Source organism: Octopus sinensis, linkage group LG23 (assembly GCF_006345805.1).
Source record: "Octopus sinensis linkage group LG23, ASM634580v1, whole genome shotgun sequence".
Lineage (NCBI taxonomy): Eukaryota > Metazoa > Mollusca > Cephalopoda > Octopoda > Octopodidae > Octopus > Octopus sinensis.
The window spans coordinates 16,736,229-16,763,662 of NC_043019.1; the positions used below are offsets into that span (position 1 = coordinate 16,736,229).

Below are 27,434 nucleotides of genomic sequence, written 5' to 3' on the forward strand. Positions count from 1 at the left end.
GAACCATTGGTCTAATGTAGTTTGAGGGAAATTTGGTTCTATTTCTTGTAGGTCAAATAACTATGTAGAGGTTCCCTCATGTTGTTTTCCCCAACTAAAAAGCTAAACTTGTCAAATACTGTTGGTATTTCACGGTGAATTGTTCCAATGTGCTCCACACTGACCTTTGGTCATACATAAGCGAACAAACAACATGGCTACGTCATCAGCAATCCAAAATAGAATTGGCTTTGCACCCAAATTAGCATTTAGTCTTCTTCACTGATGTGTTTGGAAGCAAGCAAAAATATCTCACACACTGTAGGTCAACAGCTGCAATTATTGATTGCCTGAATTGCCTATGTCATTGTATGATATCCAACCATGGACATCACTCTGGAGTATTTTCAATATGTTTGGAAGTCTTTCAAAAAATAATGTTTTTGCTGAATCTTCAAAGTAAAATGGATTCAATTATCTGCAGAATCTTCATATTTGGAGCGTTTCTGAATTGATTTAGGAACATTGGTTGTGCAAGTCTGGCCATGAAATTCAAATGGATCAGTCAGGGTTTTTAACACAAATTAATTAATTAATTAAATGCTTCCAGTTTCAAGAATGGAAAATATGAAGAGGAAGGGATACTACAAAAGACACCATTGAAATTGAACGGAAAAGATCTGGAGAAAATAAAGATGTTAAATGTTTGACAAAATTCTTGCAGAAGGGGAAGGAAATTGTCTCTCAGGTGATGGGCACTTAAGGAGGGGTAGTAGATTACTCCCTGTCTAAAAGACTCATCATCATGATGGTAATGATGATGATGATAATGATGGTGGTAATGATGATGATGATGATGATGATGATGATGATGATGATGGTGGTGGTGGTGGTGAAAAAAAAGGCAACAAAATGAGAAACGAGAACATAAAAAACAAAAACATAGAAAACAAACTTTTTTCGAACAACAAAAGAAACAAACAGAGAAACGAGACAGGCAACATAAAGAACAGTCCCTTCCTCAGTTGTCCCCTGTTTTATCTACTCTGCATTTCGAAGGTAGGGACAAGATGCAACTTCGTTAACACAGTCCAGGCTTCTTTTGGTTTCGATCTACCAAATCTACTCACAAAGCTTTGGAACTGAACCCAGGACCCTGCGGTTGGGAAGCAAATTTCTTACCCAGTCACAAATATATACAGGGTAAAAAGCGTAGATTTGACAACAGTACAACACATTCAAAGATAAGCAGCATCAGGTGATTGTAAGAGCTATTCAAGCAGTCATAAAGCTTAATAAATTCTGTTCAGCACAAATGATGTTGTTGAATAGAAAAAGAGGTTTGCGTGAAATACATTTTAAACGTATTTTATTACGGACAAAACACGTGAATAGAAACATCAGTAAAAGTACACGGGAAGAAGACATTAACACAGTTTTTTGATGGAGTGAGCAGAATGAAAGCATTGGATCACATGAGAATGTAGAGATGAAGAGTTACAATTGATGAGGGGATAAGGGATGTGATGGGAGAGGCAGGAGTTCAAATCCAGTGATTGGCACTGGAATATATTATAGTATTGGCCAACTCAATGATGGCTATTTATACCACCCTGACTGTTCACTGAATCTGAACAAGCCAATAAGGTAAACTGCTAAATGGGTGCTTGAAATGCTAGAAACAGCAGCCAAATTGCCACCAGATTACACCCTGCAGACACACTGGATAGTATTATCTAAGGTACACTTAGACTATATCTGAAAAATTTGGGATGCTCATGACTGGAATGCCTTAGATTATAGGTCTACTCGATTAAATCAACTTAGGGTTAAAAATGATAACAATTTAACTGTAGACTATGTAAGGAGAAGGAGAGAATGAGCTTGTGGAGGTGGTGAGAGGTGATTAGAAACACTGAGGACGTACTTCCATGTTCTGTAGGGGTGAGAAGGAAGAGGAGAGATTGCAGAATATAAGATTATATTTAAAACAGAGAGAGAGAGAGAGAGAGAGAGAAAGAAAGAGAGAGGGGGAGTAGTGGAGAGCAGGGCAAAAAAAAGATTGGTGACAGTGGCATGAGTGGAAGATAGCGGAGTGATAAGAGAAGTGTGAGAGAGCCGGATGAGTAATAGGTGTGTTCAAGAGACGAGAAGTTATCAGAGGCCAAACATGTAGACATGATAGTATGCAATGCATATTACACACACACACACACACACACATAGGCATAGGTGTGGCTCTGTTGTAAGACGGTTGGTTCCCATCCACATGGTTCTGGGTTCAGTCCCACTGCATGGCACCTTTGGGCAAGTGACTTCTACTATAGCCTCAGGCCAACCAAATGTCCATTCCCCAAAGCCCGCATGGGTCGTTGGGTCTTCTCCTGCCCATCATCTTACTAATTGAGGAGATCATTTGTATCTGTCTTCACCACTTTTTCTCAGGAAAAAAAAACCCCACAAAAGCATAAACCTAACCTGAAAAGAAACTGAAAATATATTTTATTCTCCATTTTATTATTTCAAAAAAGCCCAAGAAGTCACTTTTGGTATTTTTCAACGAATATGACCCTCTGTGAATATGTCTTTCAACAAGTTCTCAATGGCCATGCCCACCCCCACAAAACTCTACCTCAATCAATTTCTTTTGACTCATTCGAGCATGGAAAATGATTCCACCCACCCACCAGATATGATGGTTTGCAGGGTGGTGTCCAAGATGAGTATCCTGGTTGATTGACCAATAGAACCACCAACTCACTGAGTTAGTTTGACAGTGGTTGAGTATTCCATTGATTCTTTAACTCTATCTTCAGGCAGACATATTCTGACCTGGCCAACCTTTTGCAATGGCAGTTACTGTCCATTCAACAAGATTCCTTACAGTTTCCACAGGTATGGACAAATGGTTAAGAGGCTAACTTCTCGATGGTAACATTCCGGCTCTCACTGTTTTTTGTGCAATTATCTTCCCCCCATAGAATCGTGGATTAACCAAAGCTAATCCTGTCAGTGAAACTGGAGAGGGTCAGACAATATTTTGATCCATTTCCGTGTCCCTTCCCCACCCCCGACCCTAATCCTATGTTCAACTGGAACTAATTAAATAGTACAATATTTTAACCGACTGAAAATGACTCTTCTCTTTGTTTTTCAGCTTCCGCCGTCCACATGCCTGGCATCATAATGCATTCTCTGCATTTTACATTTGGAGAGACTCATTTTTTTCATTCATTTAAACAAACACACACACTTAATGGCATTTTTGTCCATTCACTGTTGTTCCCAAACCTTATTATATTCAACTCTATAAGCAGCCTCCATTGTTAGTGGAGGCAGAGGACAAAAACATTCCGATACTATCAGCTATGAAAAGGCATTAGTGAACTACAATTGAACATATTTTCTATCACTGAACCAAGAGGTGGGCACAGATGGATTGGCAATAAAAGGATTAAGACAGAGAGAATATCTCCACAGTTGCTCAACGCTTTTGTTACCAACCTGCCTGAGGCTGCACCAGGCTCTATGATGTAAACAACTTGTTTTACAAAATAATTGAAACTACAACCTGCCATCAAATTTGTTTTATTAATCTATATTGCAAACATTAGCTTAACGATAAAGATATGTTTTATAATTCTTTATCATTAAAAAAATTCAATTGAAATTCAAGGCAGTATATTTCAACAGAAATATAGAATGGAACTGATAAAAATTATGTTTTGTATTCACACCTGCGTTTGTGGCTTTTGTGTAGTTTGTATGTAAAAAATTGAAATCTATCAATCAAGTTCACACCCTGTTTGTGTCAATTCTTAATCCTTAACTTTCTGTATGACATGTCACAAAGGATAGCCTCAGACCGCCAGTCCTGAAACATGTGGTATCACACAAATAATACTAACCTTATTCACATTCATTTTGAAGGAAGAGGGGAACTCTTTAGTGTAATGGGTGTGGGGATACTCAAATCCTTTCTGCTGTTTGTCTAAGTTCTGTAATGGAATCATTAGGGGACTGTACTTCAAAATCACTTGAAACAAAGACATTGTATTCGAAGAGAAATATAATAACAAAAGCATTAAGAAAGTGTATATTTAGATGACATTAAGAACATGCCTTTCCTAAGGAAGGATGTCCATGTGCACTGAAGTAATTAGAGTATAATTAGTCTCTAATTAGTTCACAACATAAAATCCAATACATTTGAAGTAAGGGTAATTTGATCCAGACAGTCTTTGACTGATTCCATTCATTGGACTGTGGCTATGTTGGGGCTGCCCACATCAAGTAGTATTTTAGCCCATCATATTGACCCCACTACTTATTCTTATTGATCACCACTTGTTCCTTTAAATTAGCGATTCAACAAGCCATAAATAACAAAAGATTTCAGACAAAATCAAGCGGACAGTAAATGACGATGATGATGATGACACGTGTGTGTGTGTGGGGGGGGGGTAGCCTAAAGTTATATTGAAACAAGTTTTAAAATATCAACAGAGCACGACCTGATGGAGCAACTCTAGACTGAGTGTCAAGTAAAGATCAAGCTGATTGGGACTTTGAAGTTTTGCCCATCAACTTGTTCAACCAATGTATAAAGCTGTAACCTGGTTAATGTCTTTCTTCTGACATTCAACCCTGTCGCACATCCTTGTAGCTTCATAAATTCTACTGGATCACCTCGTTATCTGCCAATTAGATTTCTATTACAGCTCCTCCCCCATCTCTGTTGGCTCTGCTTTTCCTTGTTCTTTTTATATTTCCCTCTACTGACTCACTCCCTCTCTTCTATTTTCAGCTTGCTCTTACTTTTAAACCTTATCTCTGTTACTCTCTCTCTCTCCCTCTACTGCAATGGAGCTCTGCATTCAATATACATTATCTTCAACCATTAATTTCTTACAATCATGGGACAGGTGACACTATCTGTATATTACTTCATATACATTCATTAATACCAATTTACTACATGAATATGGATGCACAATACACTTACTGGTCACCAACCCCCAGAAACAGCTGTAAAGAATAGCCTGGATTCTCCTACCCCTTACCTATGATGTTAGAGTACAGATTCTCTGCATATTTTGTTTTCCTGTTATTCTGCTTCGTTATATTTATACTCACATCTCTAGAACTAATTTACAAATGTTTTCATGCCATCAACAACCATCTGTCCATCATTTATTTTACTTTGTGTGTGTGACAGATTTCTCCACAGTTCTGGTCTACCAAATTTCACTCACAAAGCATTAGTCAACCTGAAATTAGATTTACAGGATACTTACCCAAGGTGCCTGGTGCTGGGATCAAACCCAGAACCACATGATTGGGAAGTAAACTTTTTAACCACCCAACCAGAGTTACATGCACCACTTCACATCTTCTACCGACCATGTCAGGCACTTTAAACCAGTGGCTCTCAACCATTTTTGCCTAGGGACCCCTTCTTTTACTCTACTGGATCCCCACAGCTATTCAATGTTTTAGAAATCTTACCATCATCATCATCATCATCATTATATTTATATAATTAAATAAGAATTATATGAAAAAAAAATATTAAAATATTTTGAGTATTGTTAGAAATAGAACCAATTTATTGCTGATAACTTTTCATAACAAAATCTTAAATGGGCCGTGAAGGGTCATATGGATCCCTAAGAGTGATATGGACCCTGGTAGAGAGCCACTGGTTTACAGAAACATTCTGAAGCAAATTAATTGCAATAAAACATTAACTTTATTTTGTTTACATAAATATACTTCAGAAAAAAGAAAAAAAAGCAATATTAAAGTAAAAATGAAAAGAAAATAGAGGTGACTGGGTAGAATTTATTTGAATTAACAGAAAAAGGGGCCAAAAGAAAAACAAGAAAATATGATTAGAATCATTGAGATTGCCAAATTATTGCAAATGTATTGAGTGTATCACAATGAATGGAGATGGTTAATGATTTTAAAATAGTCATTGAAAATTAAAGATGTTTTTATTATCTCTTTCATTCACCCATACATACACAGCCTTCAGTTCTGTAGAAATATATATGCGCGTGTGTGTGTATATATATTGTGATTCTGAGATTAGTCCGATGCAGCTCCAAGTTCCATGGATCCTCATGGATCACACAACTGTGTTTCAGCTTTTGTTTAAAGAGTTGAAGGTGCAAACATGTGAAACTGTCTCCTGGTTCTGTTATTCAAGAGCTCCTGGGTGGGAAGAAAAAAAAAACAGAATATAGAATCAGTAATCTTTTTAAAATGGAAAATAGAAATTTAACCAACAACCACACACGCTTTTTATATATTTCTGGGTGTGTGCACATGTGTGTGTGTGTAGGGGATAGAAATGTGTTGCAGATGATTTGGCAAAGAATCTGTCTGGCATCAGATGCTTTGGTCCTATAAAAATCTATTCGTAATCCTACATAACAATCAACTTCACAAGATGCAGAGATCGTAACTAGTGATTTAGTGATCGTAATTATTAAATGAAAGACTGAAAAATGATGGCTTCAAATTTTGGTGCAAGGCCAGCAGGGGGTGGAGGATGGTCAGTCGATTCCACAGATGTCAGGGGTCAACTGGTACTTATTTAATCAACTGTGTAGGGACACCTCCTTCTTTAATAATAATAATAATAATAATGATAATAATAATAATAATAATGTTCCAAATTTTGGTGCAAGACTATCAATTAGGGAGAGGGATAGTTGATCAAACTGACCCCCAGTACTCGACTGGTACTTTATTTTATTGACATCCCCCGCCCCGCCACACAAAAAAGACAAATGGCAATGTTCACCTTGGCAGCATTTGAATCATGAACGTAAAGCTGAAAAGAATGCTGCTAAGCATTTTATCTGACATGCCAGCTCACCACTTTCATAATAATAATAATGATAATAATAATGATAATGATGATGATGATGATGATGACAACAATAATAAGCAACAACAACAAAAACAGGTTTTTGCTATGTATTCAAGTCATACAAAGAGAGATAATTCCATTTTAATATTTTAATGACTTCAGTTTTTTACTTTGGTGTATGTGGTGTATGTGTGTGTGTGTGTATGTGGTGTGTGTGTGTGCGTGTGCGTGCGTGTATGTGGTGTGTGTGTGTGCGTGTATGTGGTGTGTGTGTGTGTGTGTGGTGTGTGTGTGTGTGTGTGGTGTATGTGGTGTGTGTGTGTGCGTGTAAGTGAATCTTCCAGGCTGTTCGTAAAAATAAAAAAAATGACATCAGCCAAACAGCTGTGTTAAATTGTCTCATTCCATTGACATGGAGCTAAAGGGAAGTGACGATGACAATGGAAATATATTCAGTGCTATACATACATACATACATACATATATACACACACACACACATACATATACACACACATACGTATATATATACACACACACATATATATATACACACACACATATATATATATACACACACACACACATATACACACATATACACACACACATACATACATATACACACACATACGTATATATATATATACACACACACACACACACACATATAAACACAGATAGGGGAGAGAAAGAGTGAAAATGAAAACTGCAGCTGAGAGATAGGAAGTAAAAAACAAAAAGCTGTTTGGAAGTGAGAGGCAGGAAGAGAGAATCACTTCTAGCAAAAGAGGAGGATGGAGGGGAAAAAGTGAGAGAGCTGAGGAAGATGGAGGGGAGGGAAGCTGGTGCCATGTCAGCCAACGAAAAGAGCAGACAACAGATTATGTAACTTTCAGACATTAATTATTTCTGATATTGGTACAAGGTGACAAACTGAGGGAGGTGTCAACTATATTGTACCCTCAACCCAAATACTTGAATGGTACTTGAAGAACATAAGGTCAAGGTGACCATGGCAGAATTCACAGACTGCTCCTCTACTGATTGTGGTAAATCAACCATTATCCTAAAAATCTGAGGTTTTCTAACGCTTTCCCTTCTGCTCTTAACGTTGGGTCACAGTTGTAATTTTGTTTCATGTTAGTCATATCCCATGATCATGTGATCGACCAGACTATTAAAGGTTGTTATACATCGCTGGTCACAATGCGCTTTAAATCGATTTAGTTTTCGAATGATACCACCCTGCTGGTTAAGTGAGCAGGTTACTCCACTGCAGGGTTATCCGTTTACGGCTGAGTGAACTGGAGCAACATGTGCTCAAGAACACAACGCATAGCTGGTCTGGGAATTGAAACTACCATCTCAAGATTGTGAGTACAACGAACCTAACCGCTAGGCCATGTACCTTCACCTGTTAGTAATAGATTTGTAGTAATTTTAGGGTGGATTCCTTTGTGAAGAAAGTAGTGATTGACCTCAAAAGAAAGAAATGTGAAATATTACTCTTTACTCTTTTACTTGTTTCAGTCATTTGACTGCGGCCATGCTGGAGCACCGCCTTTAGTCGAGCAAATCGACCCCAGGACTTATTCTTTGTAAGCCCAGTACTTATTCTATCGGTCTCTTTTGCCGAACCGCTAAGTGATGGGGATGTAAACACACCAGCATTGGTTGTCAAGCAATGCCAGGGGGACAAACACAGACACACAAACACACACATATATATACATACATACGACAGGCTTCTTTCAGTTTCCGTCTACCAAATCCACTCACAAGGCATTGGTCGGCCCGAGGCTATAATAGAAGACACTTGCCCAAGGTGCCACGCAGAGGGACTGAACCCGGAACCATGTGGTTGGTTAGCAAGCTACTTACCACACAGCCACTCCTGTTTTTATTTTACAAAAGACTCCACCAAGGAAGGATCACTAGATTACTACAGCCATTGGAATGGTAGGGGCCAACAGAAATAATAATCAGAAAAAAGTTCAAAAGCTTTGACAGAGGCAATGTTCAGTTTAGTTTGTAACAAGAGAGAAACCAATTTAGCTTGAGAGAGAGAGAGAAAATATCTTAGTTCAAAAGAGACAATAGAGAAAGAATACAAACTTAAGACTGGTTCAAATATGTTTGAGAGATATTTGCAGAGGCTTTTCACTGCAGTTGTTGTGGAGAAAGTAATTCTTGCTTAAAACAAAAAGGCGTTAGACCAGCACAATCAGTTCAGAGTGCCCTCTAGTGGACATATAGACACCAAGAGACAACTCCAAGCTAAATAGAACGCTTTGCTTTCTTTATTGGACATTGGCTGCCAGTCCAACAGAGGGCGCTCCGAGCTGACTACGATGCTCTGACACCATTTTGTCTTCAGCAACCTGCAGTGAAAAGCTTTTGCAGGTTCAAATACCCCTCAAACATATCTGTATTAAAATCTGCTTCATTTTCCATCTTGCTTCATGCACCAACTCAAAAGAAACAAAGAACTCTATAAACCATATTTTTAGCTTCGTTTATATTGCTGCCTCTAAGCTGCAAACCATACGACATTGAATGAGAGGTGTGGTTGAAAGGAAGATTATTGTTGTTGCTGTTACTAATGTAAACAGATGAGTAGTATTTGATGATGATGATAATGATGATGTTACTACCAAACTGAGGGTGGAGAGACCTGGTCTCAAACACGTCACAAAATAAACAGAACAAGATTTTCTGCTGTGTATGAAACATAGTTGAAGAAAGAAAAAGAAATAATAATTTCACTCGTTAATATGGGTGTATAGTCACTCCATAGATCTAAGAATACACACACACACACACAACAGCAACAACAACAAAGATGAATAACAGCATATTAAGTAGCTTTACAAGATAAATTCATTCACTGGGATTATCTCCAGTTCCAGAGGAGATGGAGGAATTGCTTGGCAGCAACTGAGACCATCTTCAAATGAGAAGGAGAGGTAGACTCCAGAATCAAGATTTCTCCAAAACTGACATGCCATCAATAAAAGGACAATCTGATAGTTTGGAGATAAAGGACAACTGTTGGGTATGTGTTTCTGTCTCAATAAGCATCATCAGCACTGCCCCACCTTATCTCCAGCAAACTGAGATATTTAGACAAAAAAATCAAAGCATTTGTGGCCCAAATCATTTGCATAAATGAAACGAAAATGAAGAGAAATAATGGGAGAGTGACAACAAAGTCAAGTAAGGATGTCCTGAATACCATAGAAGACAGGTTCTTGATTTCTTGAAATTATCTCTGCTTGCAGAGAAGATAGAACAACCACTTGGTGGCAATGGAGATCAACAACTCCAAATGAGAAGGAGAGAGAGAAAAATGCAATCTTGAGATGCCATTAAGGAAAAAAAGCAGTCTCTGGGAACAAGAGGACAATTTCGAACATGTTTCTGCTTCAATAGGCATCATCAGCACAGCAGTAGTCCTACCTTGTCTCCAGCAGAAAAAGACAATGAAACAAAGACAAGTAGAATATACATTTATGTCGTCTTCAGACAATCAGATTGTCTTTTTCTTAAAAGCATCTCCCACCTCTCATTGTTGACTTGGTTCCAACGGCCACCAAGCAATTTATTTTGGCATTTGATATACTCTTACTCACCATTGTTGTCCAAATGTAGGTCACTGCCTGCCTGCCTGCCTGCCTGCCTGCCCTGCCTGCCTGCCTGCCTGCCTGCCTGCCTGCCTGCCTGCCTGCCTGCCTGCCTGCCTGCCTGCCTGCCTGCCTGCTGCCTGCCTGCCTGCCTGCCTGCTGCTGCCTGCCTGCCTGCTGCCTGCTGCCTGCCTGCCTGCTGCCTGCCTGCCTGCCTGCCTGCTGCCTGCCTGCCTGCCTGCTGCCTGCCTGCCTGCCTGCCTGCCTGCCTGCCTGCCTGCCTGCCTGCTGCCTGCCTGCCTGCCTGCCTGCCTGCCTGCCTGCCTGCCTGCCTGCCTGCCTGCCTGCCTGCCTGCCGCTGCCTGCCTGCCTGCCTGCCTGCCTGCCTGCCTGCCTGCCTGCCTGCCTGCCTGCCTTGCCTGCCTGCCTGCCTGCCTGCCTGCCTGCCTGCCTGCCTGCCTGCCTGCCTGCCTGCCTGCCTGCCTGCCTGCCTGCCTGCCTGCCTGCCTGCCTGCCTGCCTGCCTGCCTGCCTGCCTGCCTGCCTGCCTGCCTGCCTGCCTGCCTGCCTGCCTGCCTGCCTGCCTGCCTGCCTGCCTGCCTGCCTGCCTGCCTGCCTGCTGCTGCCTGCCTGCCTGCCTGCCTGCCTGCCTCCTGCCTGCCTGCCTGCCTGCCTGCCTGCCTGCCTGCTGCCTGCCTGCCTGCCTGCCTGCCTGCCTGCCTGCCTGCCTGCCTGCCTGCCTGCCTGCCTGCCTGCCTGCCTGCCTGCCTGCCTGCCTGCCTGCCTGCCTGCCTGCCTGCCTGCCTGCCTGCCTGCCTGCCTGCCTGCCTGCCTGCCTGCCTGCCTGCCTGCCTGCCTGCCTGCCTGCCTGCCTGCCTGCCTGCCTGCCTGCCTGCCTGCCTGCCTGCCTGCCTGCCTGCCTGCCTGCTGCCTGCCTGCCTGCCTGCCTGCCTGCCTGCCTGCCTCTGCCTGCCTGCCTGCCTGCCTGCCTGCCTGCCTGCCTGCCTGCCTGCCTGCCTGCCTGCCTGCCTGCCTGCCTGCCTGCGTGCGTGCGTGCGTGCGTGCGTGCGCGCGCGCGCGCGTGCGCACACACACGTTATACATTCATTCACCTGACCACTAAACTGTCCGAAACCAACACTTGTTTACCTGGATTTCATCTCCCATCGTTTGACATTTTGTTTTAAGTATTAAATCTAGTCTGAGCATTTCAACACCAGTTTAATGTTGATTTTGTATATAAACCTGACATAAAAACAAACACTAATACACACACACACACACACACACACACACACAGAGTTTTATGTTTTTGTTTTTATTGATTCCAGCCATTAGATTGCTGCTGTATTGCGACCCTATCCTCTCTTGCACTTATTTCCGCCCAGTGCTTGTATATATTATCGTAACCTCTATTGATCAATTGATTATCATTATTGATGACCTATATATGAATACTGAATGCTTATTGATCTAAAAAAATAAAAATAAAAGACATTTCACAAACAAAAAGAAACTACTAAGCAACACGAGAACAATTAGAACATCATCATCATCATCATCATCATCGTTTAACGTCCGTTTTCCGCGCTAGCACGGGTTGGACGGTTCGACCGGGGTCTGGGAAGCCAGGGGCCGCTCCAGGCTCCAGTCTGATTTGGCAGAGTTTCTACGGCTGGATGCCCTTCCTAACGCCAACCACTCCGTGAGTGGATTGGGTGCTTTTTACGTGCCACCTGCACAGGGGCCGGGGGGTCCGGCATCGGTCGCGATTGGTTCGAGCTTTTAACGTGCCAGCGGCACGGGGGCAACTGGGTCCGGGGTACTTTGGGGATCCAGGGTACTTTGAATGGGTAGGGGGTATGTGGAATTGCTGCAGAAAGCAGCCCGGGTCTTTGCAGTCACAGCATATCTCCAGAGATCTCGGTCTTTCGCCATTGCCTCAGTGAGGCCCAATGCTCTGAGGTCATGCTTGACTACCTCATCCCATGTCTTCCTGGGTCTACCTCTCCCCCTGATACCTTCAACTGTTTGGGAGTGGCACTTCTTCACACATCTCTCTTCATCCATCCGCAGCACATGACCATACCATCGCAAGCGTCGCTCTTGCACACCACATCTGATGCTTCTTATATCCAGCATTTCTCTTAGGATGCTTACACTCTGTCTTGCGTGCACACTGACACTACACATCCAGCGGATCATGCTAGCTTCATTTCTTTCAAGTCTACGCATGTCCTCTGCAGTCACTGCCCATGTTTCATTACCGTGAAGCATGGCAGTTCGCACACATGCATCATACAATCTACCTTTCGCTCTGAGGGAGAGACCTTTTGTTGCCAGTAGGGGTAGGAGCTTTCTGAACTTTGCCCAGGCTATTCGTATTCTAGTGGTGATACTCTCTGTGCATCCACCTCCGCTACCAACTTGGTCACCCAGGTAGCGGAAACTATCAACTACTTCTAGTTTCTCTCCCTGGAGTGTGATGGAATCTGTTTTCTGAGTGTCTGTTGTGTCTATTGTCCCTGTGCATCTGCCGCACATGAAAGCTATCTTATCTGTTAATTTCCCTTTAATGTTGCTGCACCTCTTATGTGTCCATAACTTACATTGGGTGCATCTTATGGAGTTTCTACCTGTACCTTTCCTACAGATTGAGCAGGGCCACCTACCCGAGGGGGTGTGTGCTGAGTACCTCTTGCTGCTTACTAATACTTTGGTCTTTGCTACATTTATTCTAAGGCCCTTTGATTCCAACCCTTGCTTCCACACCCGAAATTTCTCTTCTAGTTCCGGTAGTGATTCTGCTATGAGAGCTAGGTCATCGGCATAGAGGAGCTCCCAGGGGCATCCCGTTTTGAATTCCTCTGTTATTGCCTGAAGGACTATGATGAATAAAAGGGGATTGAGGGCTGAGCCCTGGTGCACACCTACTTCTACCCGGAATTCTTCACTATATTCGTTGCCAATCCTAACCTTGCTGACAGCCTCTCTGTATAGAGCCTGTACAGCCCTTATTAGCCATTCTTCAATCTCCAGTTTCCGCATCGACCACCAGATGAGGGAACGGGGAACCCTGTCAAAGGCTTTCTCCAAGTCTACAAAAGCTATGTAGAGGGGTTTATCTTTAGCTAGGTACTTCTCCTGCAGTTGTCGGACCAGGAATATAGCATCAGTAGTGCTTCTACCTGGTACAAAACCGAACTGCATTTCATCTAAACAAATTCTCTCCCTAATGAGATGGGTTATGACCTTCTCTGAGACCTTCATCACCTGGTCCAACAGTTTGATACCTCTGTAGTTATTTCTATCTAGAGCATATATCTGTTAATTCTCAAATATGGAGTGTGACTTTCATCTCTTGTTTAAACGGTCATCAATACAAAATCTATCAATGCCACATATTGATCTCCCAGGCAATTGGCAAATGAAAAATTACCGCCATTTCTACGGAGTGCAACAGATTCAAGCAGATTGTTCTGGAACTTCTTGCAAATTCTTTCTTAAGAATGTTTTATGTTGGTTCTTAAGATTTTATTTTTGTTTCTTGTTTTTTAGCAGAATTATATCTTTTTCTTTTACTTGTCACAGTGATGGGACCACAGCCAAGCTGCAGCACTGCCCAAAAGGGTTCAGTTGAACAAATCGACCCCAGCACTTATTTTTTTTATGTATGGTACTTTATTAGTGTTTTTTGCCAAACATAAACACCTGGTGTCAAGTAGTGGGAGGATACACACAAGACACACACATGGTGAGCTTCCACACAATTTCCATCAATCAAATTCATTCTCAAAGCATTGGCTGGCCCAGGGCTACAGTAGAAGACACTCTCCTAAGCTACCATACACAGGGACTGAACTCACAACTACAGAGTCGCAAAGCAAGCCTGTTAACTATGTGTGTGTGTGTGTGTATCCATTCAAAACAACTCACTGATAATTATATTTGACTTTATCTCGAATGCTTAATTTATGAGAATCTGTGAAACTTTCAAAGTATTTTCACTTTACACAGAATTATCAACAATTTCGTTGAAAATGTTAAGAGGTCACCAATTCTCTCTCAGAGTTAGTTCTACGGCTGTCGACAGAATAACAATTGACTTGACTTCTCTAAATTTTGGTGATCAGTTTTAAAAGGTCAGTTCTAATGAAAACATTCAGAGGACAAATAAACTTGTCCCAAATTGAGAAAAAGAAAAAAAGACTTTAATCAAAATTAACAGAATCAATGTTGTTTGTTGGTTTCACTCTATAAATAAACAACAGAACTGAACGAATTCACTTTATAATTTGCTAAACTGAAACACTGACCAATCTCATCTACCCTAGGATATTATTACTGTATTTCCAAAATACAAATGGAATTTTCAGACCAATATTTACAGCCCCAAAAAAGGTAGGTTGTCTTTATACACCAAGACAACTTTGGAGGATCAAAAATTCCATGTGAAATGCAGCAAGATTTCCAAAGACAGAGACAAGATCTTTGGATGTTTACGCTAAATGCCATGCCAACTTCTACGCCAGAAAATACAGAACATCACCAAACCAACAACTCTCTCATAAACACACACATATTGGCAAATGTCGCAGGTGTCACAAACAATACTTCGATAGCTTTCATTCAATACACAGGACACAATAATAATAGCAAAAATACACAAATTAACAACACTGATACTGAAGTGGGATTCTCAACCCCATGGCTTCATGTTCAATCCCACTGCATGGCACCTTGAGTAAGTGCATCTTCTACTACAGCCCCTAGTTGACCAATACCTAGCGAGGGAATTTGGTAGATGGAAACTGAAAGAATCCTGTCACGTATGGGCTGCAGCTAGAGCCAGTGATATCACCATTGCTGCATAGCTACAAGCTGTAATGTCAACATAATGTCTCTTTCAAATTTCTCTGGAATAAAAAAACAACAACATTCTCTTACCTGGAAACAGGTAAGTATCGGCAAAAGAAAGAATACCTGGCCATAAAAATCCCACCTCAGATACATTTGAAGAATTTTATGTGGCTTAATAAATATTTCTGTCTACAACAGGCAAAAGGCCTGAAATTTTGGTGCTTGGCTGGTAGTTGACTCATTGACCCCAAGAGGATCAAAGGCAAAGTTGACCTTGGTGGAATTTGAACTGAGAACATAAAGATGGACAAAATGTCACTTAGCACTTTGTCTGGTGGGTCAATGGTTCTGCCAGTGAATTAATAAATATCAAACCCTTAGAAATGGGTTAATTTATACCCTTTTTCTGTTAAATAAAATCGTGTTCTTTACTTCCCTTCCTTTAATCCCCACCCTATAAGCATATTGAACACAAAGCACAGTATGAGAGACATTTAAAAAACTTTAAGTGAATTAATAAATATCAAAAAGACCTTGCTTTCCAAGTTTGTTAATTTGAATCTGTTAAAAACAATTTAGTCCTTTACTTTCCATAGTTTATTTTATACTTTAAGTATATATTCAAGATTAGACTGGAAAATCCAGAAGTCTGGGACACTTCTGGCCCCAAGCTTGCCAGATAATCAGTTTGGTACTGCATTAGGTCCATCTTAAATTATATAAACATTTATCAGCCCACCTCAATCTTTTGATCTTGTCCTTAGACTCCTTGAGGGAAAAATACACACAAATAATTTAATGATCTAAATAATTTAATGATCTATTGTAATCTACTGTTAATTCACATTTCTGGTCATGGCTGAAGCTCCAGTGAAACAGAAGCAGGCCATACTACGACCCTAGACAAACAGAGAAAAACAACTGACAGATGTAGTCTATTTGAGCCCACACAATCCCAGTCACTACACACCCAAACAACACTTATGAATACCTAGATACATCAAGCAGTCATCTAGAATACTAGTAGAGACCATTCTAAGATCAGTGTTCCAGACACAGAACACACCTGAAACTACTAGAAACTTCTATATCAAATATCAATTAGAAAAGCCATAACATCGCACAGCTGAAATATTAATTATTTCAGTAAATCTAATTTCCCAGTTAAAGCTAATTGGTGTCTAATTTTGGCACAAGGCCAGCAATTTTTGAGAGGAGGGAAAGTTGATTAAATCGACCCTGTAAATGGTTCCAAAGCAGTAGACAAGTCAAGTGGAAGGCTTTGCTACGAACCCTTCAGAACTATGGTGTTCTCACTATTGGAAGAGAAATGTGCTTAGCCCTACCAGGAGAAATGAGAAAAGAAGGCCTGCATGCAGGTTCATACCTGAGCCTCTGTAATCAAATATATTCCCATGACTTGCTTCGAACTGAAGCTGTACACTGATGGTTGGAATCATCAAAGGATCCACAGTTGATGGAAACAATTATCAGAGAATTTGATGGTCGACCATAATAGCCAAGCAATAGAATGAGTTCTTATAAAATGGAACCAACAAGTATATTAATATCCAAAAATTTAGTGCTAGTCTCAGAACTAAAATACAAACAAAAGAAAAAAACTCTTTTTGGCTCCCATAAAGAATTCTGGAAATTTTAATTTTTTCTTTTGCTTTTGGTAACAGATTCCTTAGAATTATAATAAGAATGCCATTTTATATTTTTCTAACATTTTTTCTGAATGTCTTATTCCTGCTATGAAAACAATGAGCAGTAGCAGAGAAATCTGTCTGCAACTTGCCGAGAAGAATATAGACATTAATTTTTATATTGCTGTTGGCTTTTAATTTTTCTTTTTTATTGAGCCATTATTTATTAATTTTTTCTTAAGAAATATTCAGAAGATACACATTACAGTAACTATACAAACAAAACAGCGTGTGTGTGTGTGTGTGCATTATGGAGACTTAAAAATTATTCTAAAATTATACATTCCTGTTAAGTTGATCCCAAAGATATTATTTCAACAAGTTGAATGTCATGTAAGAACATTTGGAGTTGGAGAAAGAAAAACAGGTTTTTTTGGGGTTTCTTTTTTTTGTTTTGTTCTCAAGAAAAACAGGTTCTTTTTTCTTACAGAAACAAAATAAAATCATGACTTTTTACTGCAATAAACTATTTTCACAAATATTATGAACGGAATAAAATATTATTCAATTGAAAAGAATGTTAATAATGCTACATAGTCACATAATTGTTGAATGTGAGTGAAAGAATGTCGATTGAGTTAAATCTAGCAGAATTATGCTGTTGAGTAAGAGGGGAAATGGTTTCTGCTTTCAAGTGAATAAACTTAATTCTACAAGAGGAGAATATTTTGACTGAGATTTCAAAAAATTACCGATTTGTAAAAATGGATCGACCCTTTAACATTCACATTATTCTGTTCAATGTAACATTTATTTATTCACATTGTGTATAATTAATTATTTATCATCTTGTAGCTTTGAGATGTTGATGATGTGATTGTATATTTTCACACTGACATTGTAGGGTAGGTGGAAGAGGTAGATCTGGCCAGTTTGAGCATAAAATATTTGGGCCAGATTAAATGCTAAATGGAAAAATATATTTCGTTGATGAATAAATCAGAGATTATAGCCTCGTTTATAGTTTCAGTGTATATTCTGGAAAGGAGAATTCACAGGCATTTCACTTTCATAGGCAGAGCAATAATTGCTGCTTGAGTAATTATTCTGTGTTCAACTTGATATCGCTGTTGAAAAGTGATGTTATTTATGGCTGAGAAGATCGAGTCAGAGTAGATATGATAATAAAACTGTTTGAAAGAATGTTATAAAGTGTGGGGGAAGAAGTATATAGAGGGGACTCAAAGGGAGAGAGAAAGAAATATGGTTGTTGTTTATTAGGAGCAAGATTAACAAAGATTCATGTGAGGAGTAGTCATTTGTATTAAAAACAATGTTGCCTGTCATCAATGTTTTGACATTCACTTTTCCATGCTGGCATGGGTCAGACTGGATTTGTTGATGGATTTTCTACAGCTGGATGCCTTTGCTGTAGCTAACCCTCACACATTTCTAAGTAAGGCAAATATTTCCCCAAGGACAGACATGTTTTCAGGGCAGATTGGAAATGAAAGACACCACTTGTATGAGGGTGACACTCGTTTACAACTATCACACAACACAAAGGCAAGGAGAGAGTAAAACAAACACACACACACACATACATGCAGGCCCACAATGTGATGGGCTTCTTTTCAGTTTCTATCAACCAAATGCACTGACAAGGCCTTGGTCAGCCCAGGGCTACAGTAGAAGACACTTGCACAAGGTCAGAACTGGAAACCATATATCGAGTCAAGTGTGTCACCATATCTAAAATGCGTTGGCATGACCGAAAGTATACCCATTACATCTGTTGTCATTGCCAGGTGAGGTGTAACGATGTGTTAAAAACCACAATAATAATAATAATGTTACCTTGTAGCATTCCGATCGTATCAAATACAATCCTTATTTCTCTGCATTCTTTTGAATTAATCATGCATAATCTCAAAGCTACAAGATTTCTATGATGGGATTGTTTATTATTAGAATGACATTGTAGGGTATGTGTGAGAGGCTGGATCTGGTTAGTCTGGAAAAAAAAAACAGGTAGAATATTTGGGCCTGATGTGGTCAGTTTAAATGCTAAAGGGTCAAATGTTGGGCACTGCTGGTAGACATGCGTCCTGTGAAATTACTGCCATTAACCTTTAGTATGGAAGGCCAGAATGTAATAATTCCATAATCAAAAACAGTATTCTTTTGTTCTTTTACTTGTTTCAGTTATTTGACTGTGGCCATGCTGGAGCACTGCCTTTAGTCGAGCAAATCGACCCCAGGACTTATTCTTTGTATGGCTAGTACTTATTCTATCAGTCTCTTTTGCCGAACCGCTAAGTTACGGGGACGTAAACACACCAGCATTGGTCGTCAAGTGATGTTTGAGGGACAAGCACACAAACATATGTATACATATATACGATGAGCTTTTTTCAGTTTCCGTCGGCTCAAGGCTTATAGTAGAAGACACTTGCCCAAGGTGCCATACAGTGGGACTGAACCCAGAACCACATAGCCACTTTCATAATTTAATAAGATTAAATTAATCAACAGCCAATAAGTAAAATACATAAATACTGTTATTATTGAAGTATAAATTTAAAGAAACAAACACTTCCGTTTCTGGAATATTCTAATTATTATAATGAAATCTCTTCCTTTTTATACATCATTCTAGAAATAAAAAGAATCAGCATGTATTCGGATTTCTCCCCCCACCCTTCGCAAATTCCATAGACCAGAATTAGCGATACACATTATAAACAAGAGTGTCTGATATAGAGAAAGATAAATACGGCCTACATGCTTGCACTGGGATTGAACCCAGGACTGCCTTCCTCATAACATCAACATTAGACAGGTACTTAATTTATCGATATCTCTTTGTCAAACAGCTAAGTTTAACAACACAGATACACCCAAAATCCTGTGTATGTACAGTGGGCTTCTGCATAGTTTCCACCTGCTAAATTCTATCTGGAAGGTGTTAGTCCATACAAGACTACAATAAAATCACTTGGTTAACCCTTTTGATACCAATCCGGCTGAAACCGCCTCTCGCTCAGTAATATAAATGTCTTGTTTTCATAAGTTTTGAATTAAAATCTCCCACCAAACCTTAGACACAATTTCTGTTCTTAACATTAGCTTAATGATAACAAAGTTATTTTACCAAATTCTTTGTTATATTTAAAATTAATTGAAAGAAACAGAGAGCAGCTCAATAGAAATATGGTAACAAAAGGATGTCACGGACTGAGATTGAACCGAGAATCATGTGGTTGTGAGGGGAGCTGTTTGACTACAACAGCCTTGCCTGTGCCAAATACCCAGAGATGGGAAAAGACTAAACTATCTGAAATCTTGTCTTTTACAAAAATGGGATAAATAAATACTTTGGCGCCTCAACACCTGGCATAAAGCCATCTCCTCCCTCTCACACACACTTCGCCACTTAGTCGATGGTGGGGGGGGGGATCTTTGTCTTTTGACTTTTCCATGTCTTGTTAATTACTTGGCAACCTCATTAGTGCTAGTGGCATGAAAAGAAAGCACCCAGTAGACACTTTGTAAAGTGGTGGGCATTAGAAAAGGCATCCAGCTGTAAGAGCCATGTTAAAGAAGACATTGGAGTTGGTCAGATGCTGTTGATGCATCCAAGTCATGCCAGCATGGATGTTAAACGATGATGATGATGAACTATATAAAATCAACCGAAGACCCAGAAGTTAATGTTGTCTCTCTCTGATACAAAAAACTGGTGGGAAATCCATCCAATTCAGCTGCCGGAAGCCTCTTCACAGTATTATGTGGAGTAGAGCACTTCAACAAGAGACGTCCCATGTGTCTCAATCTTTGGCAACAGATTGCAGTTGTTGTCCTAAGTGTAGCAACCTGCACATGCAGTCCCTGAAAATTACCTCCCCTTACCAGGACCAATTTTTTTTTTTGTTTTTTTGTTGGTATTTCGGTAGCCATGTAGTCATTGGTGAGCAGATGTCACTGGTCTTTCAAGTTCAAATAATGGCTCTGAGTGAAAAGAATGTAAATAGGACAACACCTACACAGGTGTGAACTGTTTTGTTCATGGTTGACTGCATGCAATGTGTATAGAAATGTTAAACATCAGAGCCAACATACAAAGATTTCACTGTTGTTAGGTGACAAAATAGTTTTGTGAATATCTGCCAAGGTATGAGGTTATATCTTGTATCATTTATTGGAGGACAGCTTTAGAATATATTTTTCAAGTCATTGTACTCTGGTGACATTTAAATCTGAAAAGCATTTTTTACATTTAACTGGGGGGTGAGGTATATATCTACTTTCCCTTTAAGATGGGGATTGGCCATTGTCCTTTGCATGCCTTTCCAGGCTCAGGTCAGATTCCTGAGGTTGATGTTCAGCTTCAATATCTGTAGAGTAAATATCTGTAACAAATACAAGAGTGTAGAAGGAATTCCTCATTCAAAGTGGCCAGGATGGCCTTTCACACCTACCCTACAATGTAATTCTAAAAATAAACACTCACATCAATTCAAAACAATGTAAACAAGAGCACTCAGAGAACACAAACCTCCGCCAAGGCAACGCCAATGTCCTCTCAATGATTAGCTGGGGATGATTTTTAAAATGAGAATATCTGAAATAAACTCGACTGCTCTCACAAACAAGAATACTAAAAATTAAGTAAAAAAAACAGGAAAAATAATCCAGAATCCTTGTTCGGTACCAGATCAATTCCAAAATCTAATCACTTTGCGCCAGTCACGAGGTCAAACAATACCTCCGCCTTCACTAAAGCATAGGTAATAAAAAAACATCTGACTACTGAAGGGTTAACAGAATTAATCAAAAATAAGAGACATCCTCCTCTTACAATTATACATATAATTATACAATTATATTTCTATATTTATCATGTCATTATATTTCTCTTTTGATAACAAATCTCACTTATATTCATATTTTAGCAGGAAAAAAAAAAGAACCAACAACTTTTTTGTTTACCATTCAGGGATTGATAAATCAATAGCAAGAATATAATCAAACTGTCACAGCTGGTCCCAAGTTTGGCTGAGAAAGAAAGGGTGTGGTAGGTGTGTAAGGCTAACAGGCCAGCACTATCAACTTCCTACCTGGATACCGAAATACCAACAAAAAAAAAAAAAAAAAAAAAGGTCCTGGTAAGGGGAGGTAATTTTCAGGGACAGCACGTGCAGGTTGCTACACTTGGGGACAACAACTGCAATCTGTTGCCAAAGATTGAGACACATGGGACGTCTCTTGTTGAAGTGCTGTACTCCAAATAGAGTTAAAGGATTAAGAAAAAGTAATGTGATCAAAGACCCAGTGTTCAATAATGCAACAAGTCTAGCAACAATAACAACAACAACAACTATTAATGAAATTCCAGAATTATACTATATATAAGTAAATTAATTTCTTATTTTATTTCGGGTAAGAAGAGTAGCAATTCCTGATCGAGTTTTTGAGCCCACTTTTCTTTCTATGATGCTAAACTTTAAACTTAAAAAGCATCAGGGCCCATCAGGGTTTTTTTTTAATACTCTATCCTTAATAATTATTTGTCAATCCCTATTGTTGGTGTACATTCCTGGTCTCAAATCTCCATCTCATTGCCCCTGCAATATTTCCAACTTCATTTATAAGGAACCTGAAAGTTTGGCCAATATTAAACTTGCTTCTCTGACTGGGCTTCATTACTCCCAACAGTTGAGGGCCCTGGGTTTACATAAATGCTCTTCTCTATCTCCCTTATATTTCTTTTCTTGTTTTCCTTGCTTCACTTTGGTAGGGCAACATCCTTTCCTTCCCAACATGGATTAGTTTCAACAGAGAGGTGAATGAAGTTCTCCAACTGCAAAGGCAGTTTGGTTCATTAGTCCCCAAAATGGAGTAAATAGACGAAGAATTTGGGACAATTTACAGTCAATATATATTTTTTACTTTCCTTTTTTATTCATCAATCTGATGAATATCCAATGTGTTACTTAGCCCAGATAAACTCCACACTGCCACTGATTTTAAAGTCAGAACCAATATATTTGAATGAAAATAGGGTATTAACGGGGCACAGAGCTACCTCTTCTAATTGACAACCTCAGTACATTTGCCAGGAACAACAACTCACCAATTATCAAAACCTTCAACAACAATATCAAAATGGAATTCAGAATCAACAGGTGTGCCACCTTCAAGAGAAAAAGAAAAACTAATCAAGACTGCAACCTTAGACCTTAACAGAGACGCCATGATTAAGATTGTACCTACAAGAGTGGATGAAGAAGATGGTATACAATACTGAGTCAAAGAAAAGAAAAGAGGACTACAAGAGAGGGAGAGAGAGAGAGAGTATATGGTACTAAAGAGTAAAGAGAATACAATGAATACATTTAAAGCTAATTAACACTTCGTTAATATCTATAATTATTGATAGCTCCAACATCATCAACTGGAAATGAACAACATTAAAAGATCAGAGATCAAGAAAGATAGAGAAGTTGCACCAATTGCAAAGAGATGCTGACAGGTTCTATCTACCAAGAACTTTAGGAGGACAAGTCCTAGATCAACTCAAAGTAACCTTCAACACTACCAACACTAGACGGGATGCACAGCCTATCAGCTAATCTGACAAGAAGATTTTAAAAATCTACTATCTTAGTACAATGATTTGGATGATCTTCTATGAGTAGTTTAAGTCCACATCAATGTACTGGAGAGAAATAAAATCAATAATTGTCAATCGGTTAGAGATGTCTGAACAAATACACCAAGCTTCCACCCCTCCCTCTCTTATTGGTCACTCCTATACAATCCCAGCATGTGTCAAAGATGCTATTCCAGTCACCCACAAAAACTAATGAGTGAAATGTTTGCAGGCATGTTTCAAGAAATCTGACTATTTTGACTATTTTATGAACATTTTCTGATCGTCTTAAGTGTCTTCCTCATGGATCAGAAGGAATTGAAGCAAAGTCCATTCCTTTTGTGGCCATTTCTTCTTGCTTTTGTTGTTGGGGGGAAAACTTCCTTACAGGTTCCTTTGTCTATGTCTGTAGTAGAAGTTGGTTGTTTGATGCTGTAATTACTGCTGCTGTTGTGATTACAACAATCAGGATGTTGGTAGCAACAATAAGGGTGACGCTCAGGTTTCATCTTCTCCACTGCAGAGTAGAAAACTCTGAAATGGTCTGTTTTGCTGTAAATGTAGCATTTGGGTTTCCTGCTATCAACAATACACTCTTTGAAGCAGAAATAATTGGGGATGTAGGAGGGATCCTCACATGAAACTAACACCACAATCCAAGTGGCCTTCCTGTTTGGCTGTGCTGTAGGATGATCTCAAATCCTGTTTATATCTTAACCATTATCATTATTCTGACCCTATCCCAATGGGTCAGCACAGTGGTGATACTGAATCTTAATCACCCATCACCCTTTATAAGGTATAATCCCTGCAAATTCATGGAACATTCTTGTGGTTGTGACTATTAATTGAGATTCCTGTTTGCTGCTCCACATGGCCATCACCACCTCATGCCGTTCCCCCCTTTTCTTAGGTATCCAACTGTGCATCAAACCTCTTTTAGACATTTGTGCAAGAGTTGGATACTGCAGCTTCAAATCTCTCTGAATTATGCACATGTACAGGATGGTCCTTTATTTTGAAAGCTGTTTGCCCTTTCAGTTAAGAGTGTGTTGTGGAAGGACTCCGACCACCCCAATGGGACTAAAAGGGGGCTGAGAAACTTCTATTAAATAGACGACAGTTGAGTCATCAGAGGTTTGGGTTGGTGAGATGTGATTGAGAGCGTTGAGCCTCATCTATAGTAATCACATTGTGCTGTGTAAATGCTTACTTTTCCCCTCTGCTTCGTTAAATGAAATATCCAAGAATACAAGGATATAAAAGAGTGTCACCACCTCCAAGGCACATGACATTGCACTTCACTTGTCTTTTCCAAGAGTCACTTGTCCAGTGGCAGACAAGGAAAAAAAAAGAAAAAAAACTTTTAATGCCATTGATCTTGTTATTGTAGTTAATGTTATTAAAGTGTAAATTTTCTTGCTTACATTTCCTTCTTGCAGTAGTAGTAGCAGCAGCAGCAGCTTTAGTAGTAGTGATTGCAACTGATTTGTCTGTGAAGCTAAGCTCCTCGTCACCATGCCAACAACACTGCAGTGTGTTGCTAAGATGCTGTTATCATCACTTTCAAAAGCTTGAGAACAAAAACGGTTTTTCAAAAGAGATTTCCTGTTGTCCTTTAGCTCCACCACTGACCACTCTCTTGCCTCCCGCCACCATATTGATGGTATTATTGAGATTCAGGTTTTTACAACAGCAACAATAACAATCGTTTCTATGACAGAAAGGATCAGATTGGACAGGAGACGGATAGAAGGAGAGTGGTTCATGGTTATAGATACAAGGCTTGAATTGAATCTATTGAATTAGGGGACTACATTGACCCCACTGCTCAAATGATGCTTATTTAATTGACCCTGAAAGAATGAAAGGCAAAGTTGACCTCAACAGGATTTAAACTCCGAACATCATCATCATCATTTAACATCCATTGTCCATGCTGGTATGGGTTGGATGGTTTGACCAGAGCAGCACCAGACTCCACTCTGATTTGGCATAGTTTCTATGGCTGGATGCCCTTCCTAATGCCAACCACTTTACAGAGTGTACTGGGTGCTTTCACGTGGCACCACACATAATAATACTAATCCTTTCTAGAATAGACACAAGGCCTACAATTTGGGGGAGGAAGAGGATAGTCGATGATATCAACCCCAGTGCCAGCAGCAGTAGAAATAATAATACTATTTGACAGAGCAAAAAATTGGTACCACCAAAAACCCGAAGGCATTATCGAAAATGATGATGCAAAGTTCCTGTGGGATTTTATGGTTCAGTGCAACCATGAGATAGAGAATAGGAAGCCAGACAGTTTGTTTTCTTTCTCAAGACTGTGCTGGATCATAGATATAGCATGCCCAGCTGACGAGGTATGCGATAAGGAAGAAAGAAAAATCGATAAGTATGACAGGTTAGCTTGGGAGGTAAAGCAGTTGAGTCGATGAAAAAGATGGTAGTAGTACCAATAATTGTCAGAGCCCTGGGAACAGTGAGTAAAAATCTTGAGAAGTACGTGGAACAAATAGGGGCTGCAATAAGGGTGGAGCACTTGCGGAAAATAGCACTGCTTGGAACCGCTTGAATACTCCGGAAGGTGCTCGAAAAATAAGGTGTTACCATAGTTCACTGGTAGTGAACAGCTGACACCATAGTACATCTCCAGCGTTAGAAGCTGTGCAAACGCAATAATAATAATAATAATGCAAAAAAAAGGGCACTGGAGGGGTGATGCATACTCTGTACACAGATAAATTTTTTCACAAATTATAGTGTGGTTTACCATGCCTTGCCATTCTTTTTAATTGTACTGAATTAAGCTTTGTAAGTGTTTGACTAAAAGCGGATTAGAAGCCTAAGAACAGGGAAATTAAAAAACCAACTTGGAAATAAATGAAACCCTCAAATCCGTCACTGTCTACAGATATACACACAGTCGCATATCTATGTATGTATTTATGTATGTTTGAAGATAATTAAACCAAATTTTCATCATTTCGAGCCACTCACCCAAAGAGTATTTCTACCAAATTTGGTGAAAATCCGTTCAGCCATTTTCCAGTAATTTTGCAGACAAACAGACAAAGATGAGTGATAACAATACCCTGCTTTTGCTTACACGTGCAGGATAAGAAAAATAATAATTTCAAATTTTGGCACAAGGCCAGTAAATTTGGGGTAGTGGGCTAGTGATTACATCAACCTCAGTGTGCAACTGGTACTTATTTTATCGACCCTGAAAGGATGAGAGGCAAAGTCAACTCTAGCAGAATTTGAACTCAGAACATATATACATCATCATCATCATTGTTTAATGTCTGCTTTCCATACTAGCATGGGTTGGATGGTTTGACTGAGGGCTGGCGAACCTAACCGTTTCATCATCAACTTCTCCAATGCCTCCTCCCCTCTTAAAAGTTTTTGTCTTGCAAGTACTTGGTGACCCTGTCAGTTCAGGTGCCACTTAAAAGCACCCAGTCCACAGCTGGATGCCTAGTGTTCAGAAGGGCATCCAGCTGTAAAAACATTGCCAAAACTGACCTCGCCTGTGCTTGTGCCACATAAAAAGCACTAATTACTGGTAATATTTTCTTTTCTTCTTTTACTTGTTTCAGTCACTTGACAGTGGCCATGCTGGGGCACCACCTTGAAGAGATTTAACCAAACAAATAGACCCCAGGACTTGTTTTTTTTTAAAGCCTAGTACTTATTCTATTGTTCACTTTTGCCAAACTGCTAAGTTACAGGGACATAAACACACCAACATTGGTTGTCAAGCAGTGGAGG

At 39.7% G+C, this 27,434-nt stretch overlaps 1 protein-coding gene across 1 annotated transcript in view; it reads right to left on the minus strand.

Moving 5' to 3' along the window:
- Positions 1-5,558: 5,558 nt before the first annotated feature.
- The window catches only part of LOC115223569 (DNA polymerase epsilon subunit 4), a 60,266-nt gene continuing 38,390 nt past the window's right edge, over positions 5,559-27,434 (minus strand). Inside the window, exon 4 of the mRNA XM_029794206.2 lies at positions 5,559-6,198. Within this exon, the coding sequence (XP_029650066.1) occupies positions 6,185-6,198 (14 nt within the window). The 3' untranslated portion in view covers positions 5,559-6,184. The remainder of the gene's footprint in view (positions 6,199-27,434) is intronic.